General features: G+C 46.7%; 1 protein-coding gene across 1 annotated transcript in view; it reads right to left on the reverse strand.

Annotated features, from left to right (window-relative positions):
- Positions 1 to 1,233: 1,233 nt before the first annotated feature.
- The window catches only part of LOC126249074 (muscarinic acetylcholine receptor DM1-like), a 67,623-nt gene continuing 42,830 nt past the window's right edge, over positions 1,234 to 26,026 (reverse strand). Inside the window, exon 3 of the mRNA XM_049950726.1 lies at positions 1,234 to 1,974. Within this exon, the coding sequence (XP_049806683.1) occupies positions 1,234 to 1,974 (741 nt within the window). The remainder of the gene's footprint in view (positions 1,975 to 26,026) is intronic.

Genomic DNA, 26,026 nt, shown 5'->3' on the forward strand with positions numbered 1-26,026 from the left:
GCAAACACTCTGTTCAACTCGGTTTATTAATGCACAGATTTTCTCTTCACTTTGGTAAACGTAAATGAGTCCACATTATTGCATCCACAATGTTAGACTACGTTAATAAGAACAACATACCAATATTCGCATTGTGTGCTGCAATCTTGAAGTATGGGTTATCAATACACAATACACATCGTTCAGGAGAAAATCTCCGGTCACAGTACAGTCATCGATTTTATATTAGAAAATAATAGCGCACTTTTAATTTAAAAAATTACTCGATGTATTTAGCACAAATTCAGTAAACTGGTTTAGAGGTAAGCACTAAGCTACAGGGCTAAAATCTGTTGAAAATGAAATTACAACAATGAACTGCACTTTTCGAAAATTATAACTTCGTGGTGAGAAGATCTGACTGGATAGACTGGTGTTTTAATTTCGCAGTAGAAGTATGGTATTCTATTGTCTCGAATAGGATTTTTTTTTCATTTGCAGTCTAAAACATGTATATGCACGATGCATCACATACTGCTCTGAAATAATATTCGTACCTACTTGAAAAATGTTTTGTAAAACGATTTCACAAGGATCAGATTTTCAACGTTCGTAAGCTGAGCTTACTGATCTCGCAGAGTGTGCTAAAAGAGCTCTATCGTTATGTTCAGTACATAGTTTTGCCATCGTTAGTTTTGTTACAAAAATTCGACGTACTACGTTGAGCCTAAATCTAAAAGTATTGTCTTAACCACGACAAGGCAGATGACGAGCGGTAATATCTAAAGTTGATCGGATCGAAATTCAAACAACACAGAACGTACAAAGGATTTTTTTTACGTAGGGTCTGTAGGTATGTGGAGCGCTCCTTTTACTATTCTGCGAATGTCCGGATAAAATACCACACTTCTAATATGCAACTACTGCAGAAAGCGTTTCTGATGACCAGCTCCCTTCAGACATGTACCACGACCGTGCTTCCGCGTCACAGGAGTTTGTCCGTATGCGCATTTGTGTGACACGGTGTAACTTCCGCAGCGTACAATTTGGTCGTACTAAGATAATTGGTGTCACTTTCGGTAACTGCTCAATGAAAGCCATTCGCAGATAATACGAGCGAGTGGGTAAGTCGGAGGCGTTTTCCACTCTTATTATCCGTCTCGGTGGGAACAGATCACACGGCCGACTCCTTCACGGAAAATGTCTGTTGGCAACGGGAGTGCGCATCTGGAGCGCCTCCCTGTTCGGCTCCTATCAGTTGTAGAATCCGCGATTCATTGCGCACCGGTTGCGGTTGTGCCATTTACACGTCAGAATACGGACGTAGGTGCGCCGAAAGGACGCGTTGCAGAGAGCGTAGCACACGGGGTTGATGGTGCTGTTGATGTAACACAAGTAGTAGAAAAAATCCCACAATTCTTCCGGTATACACCCGGTGCAAGCGGTCAGAGGCTTGAGCAGGACTAGAATGTTGTACGGCGTCCACGTGATGATGAAGGTGAGCAGGATGGCGGAGAGCGTCTTGGCCGCCTTCTTGTCGGCCTTCTTCTCTTGCGTCTTCTTCTTCTTCTTGGGGTGCTGCTGCAGCTTGGGGCCCGCGTTGGCGAGCAGCGCCTTGGAGCCGGGCGCCAGCTGCTTGGGGATGATCTTGGCGTTGAGCGGAATGCGAATGTCGGGCATGTGTGACGGGCGGCGCGCCGCGGCGGGCGACGGGAAGGCCGTGGGGGCGCCCGCGGGGTGCAGGCTCAGAGAGTAGTCGCCGCTGTCGGCGCGCGCCGCCGCCGCCCGCCCCCGCAGCGGCGTCAGCGTCGCCGCCGCCGCCCCGGCGCCCGCCCCCGCCGCCCCCGGCGCGCCGGCCGCCCCCGCGCCGCCCAGGCCGCTGGCCGCCGCCGCCGCGCCGCTGCCGTCGTCCGCGATCATCTTGATGGACGGCTGGTCCGCCGTCGAGTCGCAGCTCGCCGAGTCCGGTGGCAGCCGTATCAAGATCGTGTAAACCTGCAACATATGTCCCGCCTCTTAAGTAATACCCTCTTTGACAACAGGTACAGCAGCAACAGCTTTCGACAGCTATTTATTTTATATTTATTCGGCTGGGAAGCTTCGACCTATAGAATCCGTCGAAAGGAGAAAAACAGGAAAAACACGAATCTATGAAATGTGTGGGATGAAAATAATACTGCAAAAATAGTAACGGTAAAAATAAAGAAATAACGGAACAAGAATTTATTTAATTTTAGAAACTTTAGCAACAGGTAAGAAAAGGCGAATAAATTGATGTTGGGCTGTTAGTAGAAAGCGTTCACGAGGAATGATTTATTTATTCAACCAGGTATCAGCACACAATCATATAAACTGAGGAGACAAAAGTTACGGGATAGCGATATGGACATATACAGATGTCGTCGGTTACCACGTGCACATGGTATAAAAGGGCAGTGTATTGGCGAAGGTGTCATTTGTGCTCAGGTGATAAATGAGGTAAGGTTTCCGACGTGATAATAGAAACACGACGGGAATTAACAAGGACATTCTGTTTCGGAAATCGTTAGGAAATTCAGTATTCCACCATCCACAGTGTCAACAGTGTGTCGAGAATATCACATTTTAGGCATTACTACTCACCACGGACAACGCACTTGGCGTCCAAGAGCAGCTACGTTTACCTAGAGATGTCAGAGATAACAGACATGCAACACTGCGTGAAATACACTCCTGGAAATGGAAAAAAGAACACATTGACACCGGTGTGTCAGACCCACCATACTTGCTCCGGACACTGCGAGAGGGCTGTACAAGCAATGATCACACGCACGGCACAGCGGACACACCAGGAACCGCGGTGTTGGCCGTCGAATGGCGCTAGCTGCGCAGCATTTGTGCACCGCCGCCGTCAGTGTCAGCCAGTTTGCCGTGGCATACGGAGCTCCATCGCAGTCTTTAACACTGGTAGCACAGCGTGGACGTGAACCGTATGTGCAGTTGACGGACTTTGAGCGAGGGCGTATAGTGGGCATGCGGGAGGCCGGGTGGACGTACCGCCGAATTGCTCAACACGTGGGGCGTGAGGTCTCCACAGTACATCGATGTTGTCGCCAGTGGTCGGCGGAAGGTGCACGTACCCGTCGACCTGGGACCGGACCGCAGCGACGCACGGATGCACGCCAAGACCGTAGGATCCTACACAGTGCCGTAGGGGACCGCACCGCCACTTCCCAGCAAATTAGGGACACTGTTGCTCCTGGGGTATCGGCGAGGACCATTCGCAACCGTCTCCATGAAGCTGGGCTACGGTCCCGCACACCGTTAGGCCGTCTTCCGCTCACGCCCCAACATCGTGCAGCCCGCCTCCAGTTGTGTCGCGACAGGCGTGAATGGAGGGACGAATGGAGACGTGTCGTCTTCAGCGATGAGAGTCGCTTCTGCCTTGGTGCCAATGATGGTCGTATGCGTGTTTGGCGCCGTGCAGGTGAGCGCGACAATCAGGACTGCATACGTCCGAAGCACACAGGGCCAACACCCGGCATCATGGTGTGGGGAGCGATCTCCTACACTGGCCGTACACCACTGGTGATCGTCGAGGGGACACTGAATAGTGCACGGTACATCCAAACCGTCATCGAACCCATCGTTCTACCATTCCTAGACCGGCAAGGGAGCTTGCTGTTCCAACAGGACAATGCACGTCCGCATGTATCCCGTGCCACCCAACGTGCTCTAGAAGGTGTAAGTCAGCTACCCTGGCCAGCAAGATCTCCGGATCTGTCCCCCATTGAGCATGTTTGGGACTGGATGAAGCGTCGTCTCACGCGGTCTGCACGTCCAGCACGAACGCTGGTCCAACTGAGGCGCCAGGTGGAAATGGCATGGCAAGCCGTTCCACAGGACTACATCCAGCATCTCTACGATCGTCTCCATGGGAGAATAGCAGCCTGCATTGCTGCGAAAGGTGGATATACACTGTACTAGTGCCGACATTGTGCATGCTCTGTTGCCTGTGTCTATGTGCCTGTGGTTCTGTCAGTGTGATCATGTGATGTATCTGACCCCAGGAATGTGTCAATAAAGTTTCCCCTTCCTGGGACAATGAATTCACGGTGTTCTTATTTCAATTTCCAGGAGTGTAACTACAGATATGAATGTGGGACATATGACGAACGTATCCGTTAGGGCAGTGCTGCGAAATTTAGCGTGGTAGCGTGGTAGCTATGGTAGCAGACCGACGAGACTGGTCTTGCTAACAGCATGACGACTGCAGAGCCTCTCCTGGGCTCGTAACCATATCGGTTGAACCCTAGACGACTAGAAAACCTTGGCCTGGTCACACGAGTCCCGATTTCAGTTGGTAGAGGTGGCGCAGAACCCACGAAGCCATGGAGCTAAGCAAGGCACTGTGCAAGCTGGTGGTGGCTGTGTTTACATGTAATGGACTGTGTCCTCTGGATGTTCGGCCACTTGGAGACCATTTGGAACCATTCGTGGACGTCATGTTCCCAAACAACAATGGGTTTCTTATTGATGACAATGCGGCTTGCCACTGGGCTGCAACTGTTCGCGATTGGTTTGAACAAATCTGTGATGGTCCACTGGACATTACAAGTGGCCGGTCACTGTTATATGTTTACCACAGACGGCAATGCGTGCACTGCAACGTGCTCCCGTACTGTCCATAAGCTAGTAAGGAGTTGTTGTGGTATGGCGTTCCATTCCTTCAGCAGTGCGATTGACAACTGCTGGATGATTGTTGGTACAATGGACGTGCTGAAATACGCCTACCCAAAACATCCAGCGCGTGCTCTATGAGATTTAAGTCGGGAGAAGGGGCAGGCAAGTCCTTTCGCCGAATATCCTTCCATTCTCTCATGTGGCGAGAGTTGGGAACACGTAAGCCACCTAGGAACATTATCGAACTTGATCATTTTGATGGTACAGGCGTTGTGGTGGTGGTGGTGGGGGGGGGGGGCATAATGTCGAATGGCCTTCTGAGCTTCACATTTTTACCGGCCGGAGTGGCCGAACGGTTCTAGGCGCTACAGTCTGGAACCGCGCTATCGCTACCGTAGCAGGTTCGAATCCTGCCTCGGGCATGCCTGTGTGTGATGTCCTTAGGTTAGTTAGGTTTAAGTAGTTCCAAGTTCTAGGGGACTGATGACCTCAGAAGTTAAGTCCCATAGTGCTCAGAGCCGTTTGAACCATTTCAGCTCCACATTCTTTAATACGGTACACCCGCAGGACGACGTTATTTTGACACTGTGCTCCACATGCGTCTTTCGACGTGAGCATTCGTCCGTGACTTCATTTGCATGAATGACGATGCGCGGCGGCATCGACCTGCTCAGGTGGAGTAACTCTTGGAAAGAGAGTATATTCGGTCGGCAAATGGACTTGCTTGCAAGTTCCTCCGAGTTAAATCGCATCGAACAAGTGTGGCCTGTATTGGGGAGATGTACTACGCCACACTCACATGCACCAATGACCACCCAGCAGTTCTCAATAGTGCTGATAAAGGAATGGAGCCCTCTACCTCAAGGACTCGTTATCAGCCTGCCGCCAGCGTGGGAGCACGTTGCAGAGTATGCACTGCCGTCCGTGGTGATCACACACTATATCGAGAACCGTTTCCCGCCTTTTTTAATGTCCGGGCGACTTCGGTGTGATTATTGTCTTTGAAGAAAAATGTCATTTCTGTTCATCTTGTTGCACGTTTCTGTCAGACGCCTTCTGTGCTTTACTGTAGCAGCTCTTTTTATGTATGGTCCAAGTTGCATCGAACTATGCTGCTTGGCACTGCCATTATCCCAAATCTACTTTCGTCTTTAAGTTTTGCTCATCAATGTACCCGCGTACGGTTTTACGAGGACAGGACAGGTGGCTGGCCGTGGCCTTGCTGATAGAATCGTCCTGGCATTGTATGATACGATTTCGCAAAACCACGGAAAATACACTCCTGGAAATGGAAAAAAGAACACATTGACACCGGTGTGTCAGACCCACCATACTTGCTCCGGACACTGCGAGAGGGCTGTACAAGCAATGATCACACGCACGGCACAGCGGACACACCAGGAACCGCGGTGTTGGCCGTCGAATGGCGCTAGCTGCGCAGCATTTGTGCACCGCCGCCGTCAGTGTCAGCCAGTTTGCCGTGGCATACGGAGCTCCATCGCAGTCTTTAACACTGGTAGCATGCCGCGACAGCGTGGACGTGAACCGTATGTGCAGTTGACGGACTTTGAGCGAGGGCGTATAGTGGGCATGCGGGAGGCCGGGTGGACGTACCGCCGAATTGCTCAACACGTGGGGCGTGAGGTCTCCACAGTACATCGATGTTGTCGCCAGTGGTCGGCAGAAGGTGCACGTGCCCGTCGACCTGGGACCGGACCGCAGCGACGCACGGATGCACGCCAAGACCGTAGGATCCTACGCAGTGCCGTAGGGGACCGCACCGCCACTTCCCAGCAAATTAGGGACACTGTTGCTCCTGGGGTATCGGCGAGGACCATTCGCAACCGTCTCCATGAAGCTGGGCTACGGTCCCGCACACCGTTAGGCCGTCTTCCGCTCACGCCCCAACATCGTGCAGCCCGCCTCCAGTGGTGTCGCGACAGGCGTGAATGGAGGGACGAATGGAGACGTGTCGTCTTCAGCGATGAGAGTCGCTTCTGCCTTGGTGCCAATTATGGTCGTATGCGTGTTTGGCGCCGTGCAGGTGAGCGCCACAATCAGGACTGCATACGACCGAGGCACACAGGGCCAACACCCGGCATCATGGTGTGGGGAGCGATCTCCTACACTGGCCGTACACCACTGGTGATCGTCGAGGGGACACTGAATAGTGCACGGTACATCCAAACCGTCATCGAACCCATCGTTCTACCATTCCTAGACCGGCAAGGGAACTTGCTGTTCCAACAGGACAATGCACGTCCGCATGTATCCCGTGCCACCCAACGTGCTCTAGAATGTGCAAGTCAACTACTCTGGCCAGCAAGATCTCCGGATCTGTCCCCCATTGAGCATGTTTGGGACTGGATGAAGCGTCGTCTCACGCGGTCTGCACGTCCAGCACGAACGCTGGTCCAACTGAGGTGCCAGGTGGAAATGGCATGGCCTGCCGTTCCACAGGACTACATCCAGCATCTCTACGATCGTCTCCATGGGAGAATAGCAGCCTACATTGCTGCGAAAGGTGGATATACACTGTACTAGTGCCGACATTGTGCATGCTCTGTTGCCTGTGTCTATGTGCCTGTGGTTCTGTCAGTGTGATCGTGTGATGTATCTGACCCCAGGAATGTGTCAATAAAGTTTCCCCTTCCTGGGACAATGAATTCACGGTGTTCTTATTTCAATTTCCAGGAGTGTATGAACCAGGATCGCTGTACAGAACAAACTCCATTCTTCTGAATACGAGGTCGGTGTCTTAACAGCTGCACACTTCATCTTTTTATTGTTCCCTCCGGTTATAAATTTTCTGTCATTTTGCACTATTTGCACACGATAATTACTATTTATCCCCGCACACAGACGCTGGTGAACCCAGGACCACGAACATCCTGCTTTGCTTCTGGCACTCCCTTCAGTCTCTAAAGAAAACAATCTCTAGGCCCGTAAACATGCTGCCATGCCCCATACACGTCTTCGTGTCCTTCCTTCGGTCTATCTGAAAAACTGAGTCAACATACTAGTGAGAAGTTGAGCACAGGAGAATGAGGTGACGTGACTATCATGCATTATAGATCTTAGTACACGATTTTCTTATAAAAGCAATTCGTCGTGATAATGAATTGTAATGCTACATGGTGTTGCAGCTATCACCTTTCGTTGTTAATCATTATTCTGAGTCTAAGTAATATTTAGTCATGAAGTATGCATTACTTATGAAGTACATTTTACCTGGCTCTTTAAAAAGACGTATTTTAGTAATCTTTTTCATTTACTTGGGGAACTTACTATACAACTTTATTCCCTGATAAAAAGCACTGTTTTGAGTTTTTCTTCGTTTCCATTGGTAAATACACTGATGTGACGAAAGTCATGGGATAGCGATAGACACATATACAAACTGAAGTAGTATCGCGAACACAATGTATAAAAGGGCAGTGCATTGGCGGATCTGTCATTGGTACTCAGGTGATTCATGTGAAAAGGTTTCCGACGTGATAATGGCAGCACAATTTGAGAAATTCCATTTCTGAAATCTTTAGGGAATTCAATATTCCGAGTTCCACAGTGTCAGGAGTATGTCGAGAGTACAAAATTTTTGGCGTTACCACACATCAAAGACAACGTAGTGGCTGACGGTCTTCACTTAACGACTGACAGCAGGGTCGTTTGCGTAATGCTAACAGACAAGCAACACAACGTGAAATAATCGTAGAAATCAATGTGGGACGTACGGCGGACGTATCCTTAAGGACAGCGCGGCGAAATTTGGCGTTAATGGACTATGGCAGCAGACGACCGACATGAGTGTCTTTCTAATAGCACGACATTGCCTGCAGCGCCTCTCCTGGGCAAGTGAGCGTATCGGTTGGAACCTGAACGACAGGAAAACCGTGGTCTGGTCAGATGAGTACCGATTTCAGTTGGTAAGAGCTGATGGTAGGGTACAGTGTGGTACAGATCCCACGAAACCATGGACCCAAGCTGTCAGCAAGGTACTGGTGGTGTCTCCATTATGGTGTGTCCTGTAGTTGCATGAAATGGACTGGGTCCTCTGGCCTAACTAAGCCGATCGCTTACTGGAAATGGTAATATTCGGCTACTCGAAGACCATTTGCAGCCGTGTTCCCAAACAGCTATTTCATATCACTGGGCCACAATTGTTCACGATTGGTTTGAAGAATGTTCTGAACAATCCGAGCGAAAGATTTGACCAGCCAAATCGCTCGACATGAATCCCATTGAACAGTTATGGGACATAATCGATAGATCAGTTCGTGCACAAAATCCTGCAACACTTTCGCAGTTATGGATGGTTATAGGGGCAGCATGGATCAGTGTTTCTGCAGGGGGATTCCAACGACTTGTTGAGTCAATGCAACACTGAGCTGCTGCACCATGCTGGGAAAAAGGAGGTCCGACACGATATTAGGAGGTATACAATGAATTTAGCCACCTCAGTGTAAATTCAAACTGGCTGTTGTTCCACGATTATGTATAACACTATTAGCGAGATATTAATTTTTTCCCTGATATGCACAACAGATTGATAGGCATACTCGCTTGGTGCAATAAGTGTCTCCAGAAGTCGGGTGAGTACCTCACTCAGCCGTTAAGGGGGTGAAACATCCCCTCGAAAATACCTGAGTTAAATATTTCTGAACGAATACCGTTGAAAGGGCAACAGATGAAAAAAAATTCAAATAGTTCTGTCGTTTCTAATGTACGTTACAACGGTGCACCCAGATCTGTCGAAATCGTCATTTTTTTTTAATTTCCCTGTTCTCGTTGCCGGCCGTTGTGGTGGAGCGGTTCTAGGCGCTACAGTCCTGAACCGCGCGACCGCTACGGTTGCAGGTTCGAATCCTGCCTCGGGCATGGATGTGTGTGATGTCCGTAGGTTAGTTAGGTTTAATTAAAAAATGGCTCTGAGCACTATGGGACTCAACTGCTGAGGTCATTAGTCCCCTAGAACTTAGAACTAGTTAAACCTAACTAACCTAAGGACATCACAAACATCCATGCCCGAGGCAGGATTCGAACCTGCGACTGTAGCGGTCTTGCGGTTCCAGACTGCAGCGCATTTAACCGCACGGCCACTTCGGCCGGCTAGGTTTAATTAGTTCTAAGTTCTAGGGGACTGATGACCTCAGATGTTAAGTCCCATAGTGCTCAGAGCCATTTGAACCTGTGCTCGTTGCGCAAAATCGAAGTGCATTCAGGTCTTTTTGGCCCAAGCAATTCTACACTATTTCAAAGTTGCTACAATAACGTAAAAAGAATTTCAAATATAAAATAATTAAATCTGAAAATGTTACAACTGGAAAAAATATGGAAAATGTAAAAAGGAAACACAAATAAAACACAAGATTAAAAGATAAACAAAATTAAAAGAAAAAATATGTATAGAAAAATATATGTGCAGTATACATTTAGAATATATTTATTTGGAAAATACTTATTAAACAATCCAACACAACAAATGGCATTGAAGTGGATATATACGAGCAGAGATGTGGAGATATTTCTGGCTGACTTCTGCCAAATGCGTCTTTGGAACACCACTTCACCATATATGATTAAACTTGGTATTAACGATGCTATACGTTTTGCTTCTTGTCAAATGTCGAAATGAGAAACAAAATAATGGGCGGGGTGGGGGGGGCGGTGAACTATCAAAAAATGGCTATTTCGACAAATATTGGTGCACCGTTTTAACGTACATTAAAAGCAATAGAACTTCTATTCGAAATTTTTTGAAGTGGGTGTTTCAGCCCGTTAACGGCCGTATGGGAAGGTATAAAAAATATTTTGTCTTTTATTTTGCTCTACACTACAACAAATTCCAAACAGATCAAAATCAAAGTGTATCCTTTGGGTAGGTTTGCCTGTCAGACTGCCAAGGGGAGCATGCCTGCTCCTCAAAACCGATTTCATTAGAATGTGTGGTGTATGAAGGGCTTGGCCAGAAATGATAGTGACGGAAGTGGGAGCTCCAGGTTGCCGAGAGTTTAGAGAAAACAGCATTTCTGACGCGGGTCGGGCCGTGTATCAACTGTTTATATTAGCGTAGATTCCAGACAGCGGTTGGCGTAGTGTGAAGCGTACAGAACGGTATGTGGAAATAGGTGGGGTCGAGTCCCTATATGGTACTGTTTTTTCACTTTCAATTTGTTACCTGCACTGCAAATAAACTAAACTAATGTTTAGTCTATTGCATTTATTAATATTGTCACTAAAGACATGATAAGGAAAGGCAAAGGAAAATCTGAGTCTGAAGTAAGTTACCAGGGAGGGATCATAACGCTTGTACGAGCACATCGTATACAGGGTGTTCGGAAATTCCACTACAAACTTGTACGACTTGTATAGGGCAGTGAGTACGTAGTATTTTGAATAGGAACCCGTGACCGGATTGATTACGCGTTTGCACAGTACACCAACATGATCCTCCTGAATGGCGAGGCTCACGGTGATCGAAGACCTGCTCGTCGCCTTTATCAAGATCGTTCTCCACAACGTCCGACTCCATTGCATACCCGTTTCACCACAATTACGCAACGGCTTCTAGACAGGGTACCTTCGCCGTCAGCAGACGTGACTGTGGTGCTCAAAGCACATGCCGTGCTCCCGTACTGCATCACGTTGAAGAGAACTCGGTAACAGGTACAGGAGCAATTCTTTTGGCTGTTGATGAGTGGAACTGTAAAACATGTGATGTGCTGGATCACGCCTAATCAACTACTTTTAAAAATGTTCGCGTTACCAACATGTTATCAATTGGTTGTAGTACGGAAATGGTACGTTTCCGGACGTGGGATCGAATTCAAAGGATTAGCTACTCATTCCTCTTTCCGAATCCTAGGAGTTTTCGGGAATTTCCGAAAATCCTGTATAAAACTAGATAATTTTGTTACTTTGAAGTTGATGATTTACACGTGCTAGGGTGATATTCATCGTCTAGACAGGGAAAGCGCTTTCGAGGCAATGGTTGAAGCAGCGGGAAGAGTACAGAACGGTTGTCGGAGGGTCTTGGGATCCGGTCCCTATATCGAAACTTTTTTTTATTTTCAGTTTTTTACATTACATTGCAAATGAACCGATATATGAACAAAGTAATCATATCTTACACAGTGCAATATGTTGTAAGTCTTCCTGGGAAATTATTGCCAACACTCCGTGTATGTCTACATGATATTACCGGTCCTTTGGAGCCGAGGATTCAGAAAACGGTCGATGACTTCGCGGCAAAATATAGAAATACTTGCATTACTTCGTCAGAATCGGAAAACTTGAAACAGCTTTACACAAAAATATTGAGTTATGTGATGAATCACTACGTGTAGGAGAACAAGTTCCTTCTGCTACTTGACTGGTGGGCGAAGACAAACAATACCCATCTATACGACTTACATCTTTGTGGCATCGCTATTAGAACATATCAAAACACATATCTTTCGTTCATGATGAAAAGTCATCCATGATAAATTTTAGAACATGTTGCTACCAATATACAGAAATGGTATATTTGTCTTGAAGCATGAATACACTGAAACGGTAAAACGCATCTAGCCATCAAAATAAAAAGATGTTATAATGGTTACTACATTTGAGGTAATTAGTAGCGGATATTTTTTTTTTTCAGAAGAAGTAGAAAATAGCTGTATGCGAGCAGATCTCAAAAAGTGAGTAACACACGTCGTCGCACGGAAAGACCATTCCGTAATGACGGTGGTGCTTTGCCGGATGAGAGTACATATTCTCGATCTCCTGCAGAGACGATTCTGCTGCGGTACGTGTAAGAAGTGCATTACAATGTGGTAGTCAAATGGCGCGGCAAATTGAGACATACCCCAAACATAAGTACGTGGAACAATGTGATCCTTGCGGAAGAAAAATCTAAATTGCACGAAGATTCACGGTGATGCACTAAATGCAGTGTCCAATCGTAGTGAAATGTTGCCAACAATTTGACCAAGGCCGCACACATGTAGGTGATGCTGATCGGGAAGGAAGGCCACCGACATCAATCAAAGGCGATGATACCCAGGCAATTGACGAACTGATTCACAGCAATTGCAGGTCTTCCGACGATGAGGACGTTCACACAGCGGTTCCCGAATGGCTCCGTGACAAAGGAACGGATGTGTCTCGTCGAAGAACTGAACCATCGATAGAACTTTCCGACCGTTGTTTAGACTTCTATTCGACTCACTTTGAAGCGTAGTGCAGGATTCAGTAAAAGTTACATGGCCTGCCGAAGCAATGTATAACTTAATTTTTGAAATACCAATGGCCTTGCCGCAGTGGTAACACCGATTCCCGTAAAATCACCGAAGTGAGGCGCTGTCGGGCTTGGCTAGCACCTGGATGGATGACCTTCCGGTCTGCCGAGCGCAGCGGGGTGCACTGAGCCTTTGTGAAGCCAATTGAGGAGCTACTAGACTAAGAAGTGGCGGTCCCTGTCACGAAAACTGACAACGGCCAGGAAACCGATGTGCTGACCACATGCCCCTCCATATCAGCAGCCAATGAGGCCTGAGGGCTGAGGACGATACGGCCGCAGATCGGTACTGTTCGGCCTTCAAGGCCTATTTGGACGTTAGTCTAGTTTTTGAAGTCTCCTCGTAAGTGGCAGTTCTGAGTGACGTTAAGACTGTGATTATTCACACAGCCGTTGATAAAATATGGTACTTCACAGAAAATAATATTAACCTATTCGAGTTACGCAACAGGTCCTCTGGACTGATTTACCTTACTCATTTTGATAATATCGTTTTTTAGCACTTGGAAGGAAGAATTATGTGATAGGTGAAATTCAGAAAACAGAACAATGGAATACTTATTACATTTGTTCCGTAATGAATTTAGTATTCAGTATTCAATTTTTGTTTGAAGATCTGAGGACGAATGTCTCCGATATTTCTCATTGTGTCTCGCTGACAAACTCAGTGTTCTGCTCTTAACAAATAATGCTTTGTAGAACGTCGACAGGTTTACTAAAGCCTCCTGTGTAATAACTTGGTTTCGCAGTTCGTGATGTAGCACGCTCTTGTGTGAGTCAGTTACATGCATATTGTCTCTTGTCATGCTTATGTTATCCACAGTTTCTGGGTCAATAAAATCTGTTAAAATGTAAAACCATCTGCCTTATACATTACTATGAGCATTCGTCTTTACTACCCGCCACGTTTCATACTTTTTACAGGAAGTGGGTTTACTAAAGTACATCTGTAATCTAAAAAAAAATGTAATCAAAGTTTCGGGATCTATCGTTCTCCGCATAATATCTGTTTAAAGAGAAAACTCTCCAGAGATTTGATTATTTTCTGCACCAAACATACGATTTTGAGGAGTTACAAGTTAACTACCTAGGCTGAAGTAGAACCTATAGATGTATGTCGTACAACACAGTTTGATTCAGAAAAGTGTCTGCTTACTGACAGGGTTCCGACACTTGTACCCTGCTCGGGAGAGGTTCGGTTGCCATGCTGGTCCCATCATCTTACGCTGGTTTCTCCATGGCCCTGCTCCTGTGTCCTTCCTATTCCAGCTGAATTATTTGCGAGGTCTGCCATAGACTGTATATGTAACTTTCAATGAGTTAATGGGATGCATGCGTGTAAATCTCTCGCGTGTTCACAATCTGTTAAAACCACCACAGTGATTCCTGAAGCTCCGAAAATATGTATGTGAGCAAGCTACCTGTCGGCTTTGAGTTGCGTTCAAACTCCCTAATGAATGCATAAGAAATGGGAGTTTGGTGGTCAACGTAACCCCATGCTTAAGTAATAAGATTCAAGCCACGTCCCTCGATTTACCAAACGTCGTCTAAACTGAACTCACTTCAACAGTTTCCGGGCAGAGCATACAGTATCCAGTGCTACAGTGCAGTGTTGACGTTAAGACAGAATATGTAACCGTGACAAAATTCATACAGTTTTTTATATTGTTTTAAGGGTTGAGGAATAGCCGTGGATAAGGAAGTATAAAATTTCATTGTTTAAATTATGAGAAGCCCTGGAGGTTGTCTTCCTACGGTCAGCACTTGCCTATGCCGCATTCCGAGGCTACTCCTACAGAGGTTGCTGATCAAATTCCTCAAGCCTTAACTTTTGTTCGATCGACTCTCATTTTATTATTTGTTATATTACTTTATGCAGTTTTAATACCTCATTAAACTTGATACGTGGGTGTATTATTAATGTTACCTAGAGTTACCACCGCAGTTTTTCGGCGCCACATATTCTCACTCCCCAATTTCCTCTTTAGTAACTAAAAAAATAATGACACTTATGGTTTTTCATGTATTTCATTGCATTACTGAAACAATTTTCATGTATTTCAGTTCTAGAATAATTTTTAACCTGTTTTAACCTAACTAGATTTTACATACATGTTTGTCAAATACATATATAGCAGCGACAACGGATGAGCTTACATCACAAATAGGTTTTTGTGTCGCAGCTCAACACCTGTTTGCTGTAAACAGAAGCACCATTCATTTTATGCTTCTCTCGACACAGCGGTCTGTTTGCACTATTATAGCTGTTCGACGATGCCAAACAAATTTTTTTACATATTCTGACGATACCACTTTGACTTAATCATATTAAGATAATATTTGTTTTAATCTCAGCTACGTTTCATCAGATTATTAAGTTCGTCTTTTCTACATGTATGAAATCAGCGTATGCCCACCCGGCTAGCCGCGCGGTCTAATACGCTGTTTCCGAGCGCCCGGCGGATCGGCGTCGAGGTCCGGTGTGCCGGACAGCCTCTGGATGGTTTTTAAGGCGGTTTTCCTCGGTGAATGCTGGCTGGTTCCCCTTATTCCGCCTCAGTTACACTGTGTCGGCTTTTGCTGCGCAACACCGTTTCCACATACGCGTACACCATAATTATTCTACCACACACTCATCTGGTATGAGACGTTCCTGAGAGGGTCCACTGGGGCCGAACCTCACAGTAACCCTGGGTTCGGTGTGGGGCAGCGGTGGGGTGGGTGGACTGCAGTTGCCTGTTGCGGGGTTGGGAACCACTGGGGGCTACGGCGGGACGAAATCTCTCCGTCGTTTCTAGGTCCCCGGTTTAAGACATACATTGGTTTTCCTATCTTTTACAGACCTGAAGATGGTCATTACGGACCGAAACCGATAGTCCGGTTTTTGAGCAGCGGTCTCCATCTGGGCTGGCAATATTTCACCAGATAGAAAAAAAATGCCAGACACAGAATTTTGTTCATAAAACTTGATATGAAGTCCCTAGATTCATTAAATTGTATGATTTTCCTTTATTGCCATGAGGAAATTACCCCTAAGAAAAACGCACGTACCAGAGCTACATTGACGGGAAAACATTGGACCACGTAGGGAGAGTAGAGTGACATAAATGAAAGTTGGTAGACGTGTTTCTACATCTGAAAGATGACGTCTATTCAGATTTCTCGCCAGTCGCACAACAATGTTGCTACTAACGCCACTATCAGGTTGTAGATCAGGTTCGCTTTAAATATACGCTGTAACGGTCGTGAGCGTTAGTTGCCTTTGAGACTGGACGTGCTGAGTTGATGTTAGTCAAGAATGTCTTTAAAGCGACCAAGACGCTATTATCAACACTTCACTGAGTTTGAACGAGGTGGTGTAATGGAGCTACGATAAGCTAAATGTTCCTTCTGGGGTACCGCAGAAAGACTTGGCGGGAATGTCGCCATTGTACATGGTCTCGTGACCACCGCTGCTGGCAGTGGTGGTCATGAGCGTACGATTCGCCAGAATACCAGGTTCCGGACTGCCACGTGTCACTATCGGGAGGGAAGACCTTCTTGTTCGGCGTATGGCTCTGGCGCAGCGTACTGCATCTGCAGCAGCTATCTGAGCAGCAGTTGGCACCACAGCTACACAAAGAAGTGTTAAAAAAAAGGTTACTTCAAGGACAGCTCCGAGCTCCAAAACAGGCACCCCGTAGCGTGCATTACACTGAATCCAAACCACCGCCATTTGCGACTTCAGTGGTGTAAAGCGAGAGCTTATTAGAGGACAGGATGGAGGTCTATCGTGTTTCCTGGTGAAACTTGGTTCTGCCTCGGTACCAGAGACGGGCGTGTGTTGGTTATAACGAGGCCAGTTCATGGCCTACAACCAACCTTTCTACGTGCTTGACACACTGGACCTACACTTGGAGTTATGGTCTGGGATGCGATTTCGTGTGAGAGCAGCACCACTAGTGGTTATCCCAAGCACTCTTACTACAAATCTGTACATCAGTCTGGTGATTCGATCCGTCCTGCTGTCATTCACAGACAGAATTCCAGGAGTGTTTTCCAACAGGGTGACGCTCGCCCACATACGGCTGTTGTAACCCAACATGCTATACACAGTGTCGTTATGTTACCTTGGTCTGCTCGATCACCAGATCTGTCTCCAATGGAGCACACATAGGACGAAAACTCAAGCGTCTCCCACAAACAGAATTAACCGTCCCTGTACTGAACGACGAAGTGCAACACCCACTGAACTCAATCCCACAACTGAGATACGGCACCTGTACAACACAATTCACGCACGCTTGCATGTTTGCATTCAACATTCTGAAGGTTAAGCCGGTGATTCAAGTACCGGCCTTTCACATTTGTAATGGCTAATCTCGTGCTTACATTAACCTTTGATCTTACAATGTTAATCACTTAAATATGTTACCTAGACAAATGTATTCCCGAAATTTCATTAACCTACATTTATTATTTTTTGGTGTTGCGATTTTTTCCATTAGTGTGTATTTGCATTCAGTTGAACGTCAGAGGATGACCAAAGGCAATGACTGCGAATGCTAAGGACCTGCAATTGCTTATATAACAGGTTATTATGTATCATATTTTAGTTAAGCACTCGCACATGTTACTCATTTTAGTCTACAGGCATCTTCAGAACAAGTGCAAAGTGTCAGGCCATACTGGTACTTACCGAGATGGGGCATTAATGGCAACCAGTATTTATTTTACAGAGCATTCTTGTATTAGAAAGTAAGTCTATTTTGATAGCTTTCCATGAATACCAGCATCCTGCGGAGTCAGTATTTCTGGCATGATTGACCCATATACAATGCCCGAGATAAAAAGTGAAACATCCAGAACACATGGTTGGATGACACAGTAACGTCACACACATAACACACGATCGACGTATACACAAACTGAGGGTGTTGCAATTACGCTGAAGAGGCAAAAAAACTGGTACACCTACCTAATATCGCGTACAGCCTCCGCGACCACACAGAAGTGCCGCAACACGACGTGGCATGGACGCGACTAATGTCTGAAGTAGTGCCGGAGGGAACTGACACCATGAATCCTGCGGGGCTCCCCATAAATCCGTAAGAGTACGAGTGGGTGGAGATCTCTTCTGGACAGCACGTTGCAAGGCATCCCAGATATGCTCAACAATGTTCATGACTAGGGAGTTTGGTGGCCCGCGGAAGCCGCTCTGTAGCAATTCTGGATCTGTGGGGTGTCGCATTGTCATGCTGGAATTGCGCAAGTCCCTCGGAACGCACAATGGACGTGAATGGATGCAGCTGACCAGACAGGATACTTACGCATGTGTCACCTGTCTCAGTCGTGTCTAGACATATCGAGGGTCTCATATCACTCCAACTGCACAAGCCCCATACCATTACACAGCCTCCACCATCTTCAACAGTCCGCTGCTGACATGCAGGGTGGCATGGATTCATGCTGTTGTCTCCATACCCGTATACGTCCATCCGCTCTATACAATTTGATACGAGACTCGTGAGACCAGGCTACATGTTTCTAGTCATCAACAGTCCAATGCCAGTGTTGACGAGGCCAGGCGAAGCCTAAAGCTTTGTGTCGTTCAATCATCAATGGTACACGAGTGGGCCTTCAGCTCTGAAAGACCATATCGATGAGCTTCGTTGATTGGTTCCCACGCTGACACTCGTTGATGTTCCAGCATTGAAATCTGCAGCAATTTGCGGAAGGGTTGCACTTCTGTCACGTTGAACGATTCTCTTCAGTCGTTCTTGGTCCCGTTCTTGCAGGATCTTTTTCTGGCCGCAGCGATGTCGGGGATTTGATGTTTTACCGGATTCCTGATAATCACTGTACACTCACGAAATGATCGCACTGGAAGATCCCCACTTCATCGCTACCTCGGAGATACTGTGTCTCATCGGTTGTGCACCGACTTTAACACCACGTTCAGACTGACTTAAATCTTGATAACCTGTCATTGTAGCCGGCCGGTGTGGCCGAGCGGTTCTAGGCGCTTCAATCTGGAACCGTGCGACCGCTACGTTCGCCGGTTCGAATCCTGCCTCGGGCATGGATGTGTGTGATGTCCTTAGGTTAGTTAGGTTTAAGTTCTAGGGGACTGATGACCTCAGATGTCAAGTCCCATAGTGCTCAGAGCCATTTTTAACCTGTCATTTTAGCCTCAGCAACGGATCTAACAACGGCGCCCAGACGCTTGTTGTCTTACATAGGCGTTGGCGACCACTGCGCCGTATTCTGCCTGTTTGCGTCTCCCTGTATTTGAATACGCATGCCTATACCAGTTTGACCGAGCGAGGTGGCGCAGTGGTTAGACACTGGACTCGCATTCGGGAGGACGACGGTTCAATCCCGCGTCCGGCCATCCTGATTTAGGTGTTCCGTGATATCCCTAAATCGCTCCTTTGAAAGGGGCCGGCCGACTTCCTTCCCCATCCTTCCCTAATCTGATGAGACCGATGACCTCGCTGTTTGGTCTCTTCCCCCAAACAACCCAACCCAACTTGTACCAGTTTCTTTGGCGCTTCAGTGTACCTGACACAGGAAGAATGGCTGCCACATTGCAGTAGTGTTTTTCGTGTTTAGTGCTGTTAGCAGGTCTGGTAGGGTATAATGAGGCGTGAACAGCGACAGAAGTTGAGTGATCACTGTAAATGGCACGGAGATGCCGCGTACCCGTCGGAGACAGCGTTATTATCACCTGTTATGAGAGTTTTAAGGGAACCTCACTGTGGGTCTCCATTTGACTCGCTGGACGATTCACGTAGCATCCAGATCTGTGGGGTCCTCAGATGCGACAGTAGTTTGATAGTGAACTGCAGGGGATCGTAGGGACAGGAATTTTCGTCATCAAGCTTCCAGTCTACCACGTCCGACCACCACAAGGGGCATCGTCATATTGTACACCAAACACACCGTAACCCTTTCACATCTGTGCCTGTCTTTCGATAAAAAGTAATAGAATCCCCGCAATATTCTTTTCCATCCTGCATTAATAGTTGGGGACTAGCGAATTGCAATTATGGTCGAACACCACAGACGGCACATACAACATGGACTATATTTCGCTACCACAATATGCTAGTTATAAACTGTATTTGTCAAAACATGTGAAGTACCCCAAAGACATTTTCGGAGGTCATTGTAACAGCACACCATCGGCAGATATGAAACGACTGGAGTTACAGTTCTCTGAGACAGGCGGAATGGCCACCATGGTGCGTTAGTGTAGTTCGTGTGTAGTGTCATTGCCAATCTTGGTAGGATACATAAGGGGCGTGGACAGCGTCAGATGGAGACTGACCACTGTGAGGGACTCACAGATGTAGTGCGCTCGTGTGAGACAGCGTTATCAGCACCTCGTTGTGGGTCTCCATACGGACTACTGGACGGTTCACGTAGCGTCCCGATTTGTTGGGTATTTGCGTGTGACAGCGGCTCAGGGGTGGACTGAATGGAAAGTGAGGGCAGGCATACTTGTCGAAGATCGAGGCGAGCACTCCTAACCACCACAAAGAAAGATCGCCTTATTATGAACCAAGTACATCATAACCCCTTCACATCCGCGCTTGCCATCCGAGATAAGTAATGGACTCCCTGCATCCTGTGTTATTATTACTGATGGTCAGAGATTAAGAGCAACTGGACTAATGAATTACCATCCCTTGTGTAGGCTGCCATTAACACCATAACACAAATGCATTTGGGGTGGTGCCATGATTAGATCCAACATTAACTAATTCTATTTAGAAGATTGTATGTGTGTGTGTGTGTGTGTGTGTGTGTGTGTGTGTGTGTGTGTGTGTGTGTCTGCACGTGGGTGTGTCAGTGTGTGTGTGTTGTCTGATAGTTCTTTGAGGGCAAAGGTAGAGGGCCACCCCATAAACACTCCCAAAACCTCTTTTCCACGCAAAACACACACACACACACACACACACACACACACACACACACACACACAAACATACACAAAACCTTCAACCTTCTACATAGAATTCGTTAGGCCTAACCACAGCATTTCAAACAGTACAATTTCGGAGTAAATCACTGTTCTTTGTTAAGTTCTATATGGCAGCTTAGGACAAACTGTGAAAGAAAACAACTGAAATAAAAAACATACAAACCGAGGAAACCGCAGCATATGGTAAATACTGCCTTAAAAACTCAAATTATGTGTGTATAAATAGTAAAGGGCATTTGTCGTTTTTAATATATACGAAATAAAAGCCCACTGACGATGCTGAAACTTAATGTGAGAAATAGAAGAAAAGATAAAATTGTGGTTTGCGCAAGTGCGGACCCTCTCCAAAAATAAATGTGTTTGTAAGCAAATACGGTGCTTGAACCTGTAAATGAAGTTTCATTTAGTTTTTTCTTAGCCCTCTGGATGCTTCACTTTTTTATAATGCAGTGTAGGGCCATGCTTAGCTCGGGGAATGAGTGAAGTTGCAAGTAAGCCGTTATGCGATTCAAATGTCGTGGCCGGTGGCTTCTATCGTACACTTCAGTTTATCTCATCCACAACCTTCGTGCACAAAGGCCGTTAAGCAGCACACACAAAAGCTGTTGACAATGATTATGATGCTGCGGTCACAAAATTCCGTTGGCTGCGAGGAAATAGATACAGCGTTTATGCGGCAAAGGCTATGCTGTGTCTTAGGAGGAGAAGGCGTATCAGCAGAGACCGGCAGCGGAGAATTGAGTGGGCCCACAGCGGGCGGTCACGCCTTTGATGTCGCCGCGACGTTATCTCCGCTGCGCAGAGCCACGACGTCCTTCCTCCTTCCGGGCCACCTGGCCAGGGCAGCGGACCTTATAATGTCCCATTACCTGTCAGAGACCACAATCCGGGCTTAGGAACTCGTATAATACCACAACGTAGACCTTCTGCCAGAGGACATGATAGCTTCCTATGGATCTATCCTTCTACAGCTTCAGTAGCAGTACATTCCTTGGAACACATATTTAAAATAGTTTCCTTATAAATAGATATTTTCTCTCCCTGTATTAGGATTCATTGTCTCTAATTAAATTCAAGACGAAAAATAAACTGATGAAAAAGAGTTGCAACACCAAAAGGTAATTAACGTAGCGTAACGAAATTTCTGGAGTACGTTTGTCTCGGTAATACATTTAAGTTATTAACATGGCAGGATCACAACTTAATGCAAGCGCGAGATAAGCCATTGAAAATGTGAAAGGCTGGTACATTAACCGCCAGAATGTTGAATGCAAGCATGCAAACGTGTTCGCATTGTGTAGTACAGGTGACGGATTTCGCTTTGTGGGAAGGAGTTCAATGCCTGTTGCACCTGGTCGGTCAATATAAGGCCGGTTAATGTTGTTTGTGGATGACTGCTGTCGTCCGATGATGTCTCATATGTGCACGATTGGAGACAGATCCGGTGATCACGCAGGCCAAGACAACATGTCAACACTCTGCAGAGCATATTCGGTTACAACAGTGGTATGTGTGCGAGAATCGTTCTGGTATAAAACACCCCCAAGAATGCTGTTCATGAATGACAGTGCAACAGACCGAATCACCAGATTGGCCTACAAATTCGCAGTCAGGGTGCGTGGGATAACCACGAGTGCTCCTGTTGTCATACAAAATCGCACCCCAGACCATACCTCCAGGCGTAGGTCGAGTGTGTCTAGCATGTAGACAGGTTTGTTGCAGGCCCGCAAATGGCCCCCTTCTAGCGAACACTTTATCAACACTGGCACGGAGGCAAAATCAGCTTTCATCAGAAAACACAACAGATCTCCACCCCTCCCCTTCAATGAACTCTCGCTTCACATCACTGAAGTCGCAAATGACGGTGGTTTGGGGTCAGTGGAATGTACTTTGCAGGTCGCCTGTCTTTGGAGTAATCAATTCGTAACGGTTCCTTGTGCCACTGTGGTGCCGACTGCTCCTCGGATTGCTACTGTAGGTGCAGTACGATGTAAAAAGTCATATGCCGAACACGATGGCCTTCGCTCCGGTTTCCTTGAGACCGTACATTCTCGAGACTACCGCTGCCAACAATCATGTACGGCTGTTACATTCCGGCCAAGTCTTTCTGCAAGGTCGCAAAAGTAACATCCACTTCTCGTAGCCCCATTATACGACCTCTTTCTAACTCAATAAGGTGTTAATAATGGCGTCTTCATCACCTTAAAGGCATTCTTGAGTAACACCAACGCACCACATTCAATATCAAAGGTAACTAACGCTTACGGCCGTTACAGCGTGTATGTAAAGCAAACCCGATTTGCATTCTCATAGTGGCACTACTAGCGCCACTCTTGCGCGAAAGTGGAATAAAAAAATGGTTCAAATGGCTCTGAGCACTATGGGACTCAACTGCTGAGGTCATAAGTCCCCTAGAACTTAGAACTACTTAAACCTAACTAACCTAAGGACAACACACACATCCATGCCCGAGGCAGGATTCGAACCTGCGACCGTAGCGGTCGCGCGGTTCCAGACTGTAGCGCCAGAACCGCTCGGCCAGGAAAGTGGAATAGACGACCTCTTTTGGAGGTAGAATCACTCCTATCAACTTTCGTTTATATCGCACAACTCCTTCTTCGTGTTGCCACTTTTTCCCGTCCGTGTATTTGGTCTGGCAGCGGAAGATTGTTTTTCATGTAAGAAATGAACTTATTTTTTTATGTAGTTCCATTTAAGGTTTGTGAATTATGTCCAGAATTCAAACAGCGAGAAGGTTCCGCCAACCTACAGCGATTCTGGAATGTCTGCTAAACACACAAATACGATTGTTGTGACATATCCATCATGGAAGCAAAGCACTGACACAGATTACCTACGAAAGAATGGAAAGACAGCTAGAAGCGGATTTCGGGGAAGATTAATTTCGATTTCAGAGAAAATTAGTTACGTGTACAGCAATAGTGATCCTATGACTTATCTTAGATAACAGACTGAAGGAAGATGAACTTATGTATGTAACTTTTGTCGATTTAGTGCAAGCTTTGGTTAATTTTGAGTGGGAAACTCTCTTTGAAATTCTGAAGGTAATGGGGATAAACTGGACAGAACGAAAGGTCTTCTAATGCTGCACAGAATCCAGACTGCAGTATTAATTGTCGAAGGACACGAAAGGGACACAACAGTTAAGAAGGGAGTGGAACGGGATGTACCTTATCCCCAACGTTATTGTATCTGTACATTAAGCACGCAGTAACAAAAACCAAGTAGAAGTTTGGAAAGGGAGTTAAAGTTTAAACAGAAGACGTAAAAACTTTCTGGTTTCTTGATGACATTGTAACGCTGTCAGAGGGGGCAGATAATTTGTAAGAGCAGTTGAATGGAATGGATAGTGTCTTGAAAAGAGATTATGATACGAATACCAAAAAAAGTAAAAGAGAGGTCATGGAATGTAGTCAAACTGAATCAGGCGATACTGGGGGGATTAGATTAAAAAATGAGACTGTAAAAGTCGCAGATTACTTTGGTATTTGGGCGACAGAATAAGAGACAATAGATGAAGTAGAGAAATACTAAACGAACATTGAAATAGCAAAAACAATGTTACTGAAAAAGAGAAATGTGTTAACATTAAAAATAAAATTTATGTATTAGGTAGTGTTTTCTGAAGCTATTTATCGCGAGTATAGTCTTGATACAGTATTAGCGACAACAGCCCACTGATTAGATAGCTGTTTCTTTTCTAGCGTTCCTAACTAAAATCAGATCTAACCCGTTGACGCATGCTATCGCAATATCGAATTTCAAAAGAGTACAGATGACGAGGGGTAGACAGCATTAGTCGCTGCAGTTACCCACTCGCATTCTGTTTCTGTTTCAGATACCTTGCAAGCTCTTGTTCAGTGGCGGAGATATAGTATTCAAATAAAATCGGAAAAACCACTAAATGTTGGATAATTTGACAAGTATACAAAGTTATCTGCATGAAATTAAAACAAATTGTTATAGTACGAGAGGTATTCAATAAGTAAAGGAACACGCTTTTTCCTCCGCCAGTTGTAATTGAAAAAATGCGGGGTGTGTTGTCGAGCTTCGCGGAATATTACTGCTTAAGCCCCTGAAGTTTCATAAAGGTCCGATAGGTGGCTGCGCAATACGTAGACTTCAAAATACACTCCTGGAAATGGAAAAAAGAACACATTGACACCGGTGTGTCAGACCCACCATACTTGCTCCGGACACTGTGAGAGGGCTGTACAAGCAATGATCACACGCACGACACAGCGGACACACCAGGAACCGCGGTGTTGGCCGTCGAATGGCGCTAGCTGCGCAGCATTTGTGCACCGCCGCCGTCAGTGTCCGCCAGTTTGCCGTGGCATACGGAGCTCCATCGCATCACTGGTAGCATGCCGCGACAGCGTGGACGTGAACCGTATGTGCAGTTGACGGACTTTGAGCGAGGGCGTATAGTGGGCATGCGGGAGGCCGGGTGGACGTACCGCCGAATTGCTCAACACGTGGGGCGTGAGGTCTCCACAGTACATCGATGTTGTCGCCAGTGGTCGGCGGAAGGTGCACGTGCCCGTCGACCTGGGACCGGACCGCAGCGACGCACGGATGCACGCCAAGACCGTAGGATCCTACGCAGTGCCGTAGGGGACCGCACCGCCACTTCCCAGCAAATTAGGGACACTGTTGCTCCTGGGGTATCGGCGAGGACCATTCGCAACCGTCTCCATGAAGCTGGGCTACGGTCCCGCACACCGTTAGGCCGTCTTCCGCTCACGCCCCAACATCGTGCAGCCCGCCTCCAGTGGTGTCGCGACAGGCGTGAATGGAGGGACGAATGGAGACGTGTCGTCTTCAGCGATGAGAGTCGCTTCTGCCTTGGTGCCAATGATGGTCGTATGCGTGTTTGGCGCCGTGCAGGTGAGCGCCACAATCAGGACTGCATACGACCGAGGCACACAGGGCCAACACCCGGCATCATGGTGTGGGGAGCGATCTCCTACACTGGCCGTACACCACTGGTGATCGTCGAGGGGACACTGAATAGTGCACGGTACATCCAAACCGTCATCGAACCCATCGTTATACCATTCCTAGACCGGCAAGGGAACTTGCTGTTGACAATGCACGTCCGCATGTAT

The sequence above is a fragment of the Schistocerca nitens genome, chromosome 3, assembly GCF_023898315.1.
Source record: "Schistocerca nitens isolate TAMUIC-IGC-003100 chromosome 3, iqSchNite1.1, whole genome shotgun sequence".
NCBI lineage: Eukaryota > Metazoa > Arthropoda > Insecta > Orthoptera > Acrididae > Schistocerca > Schistocerca nitens.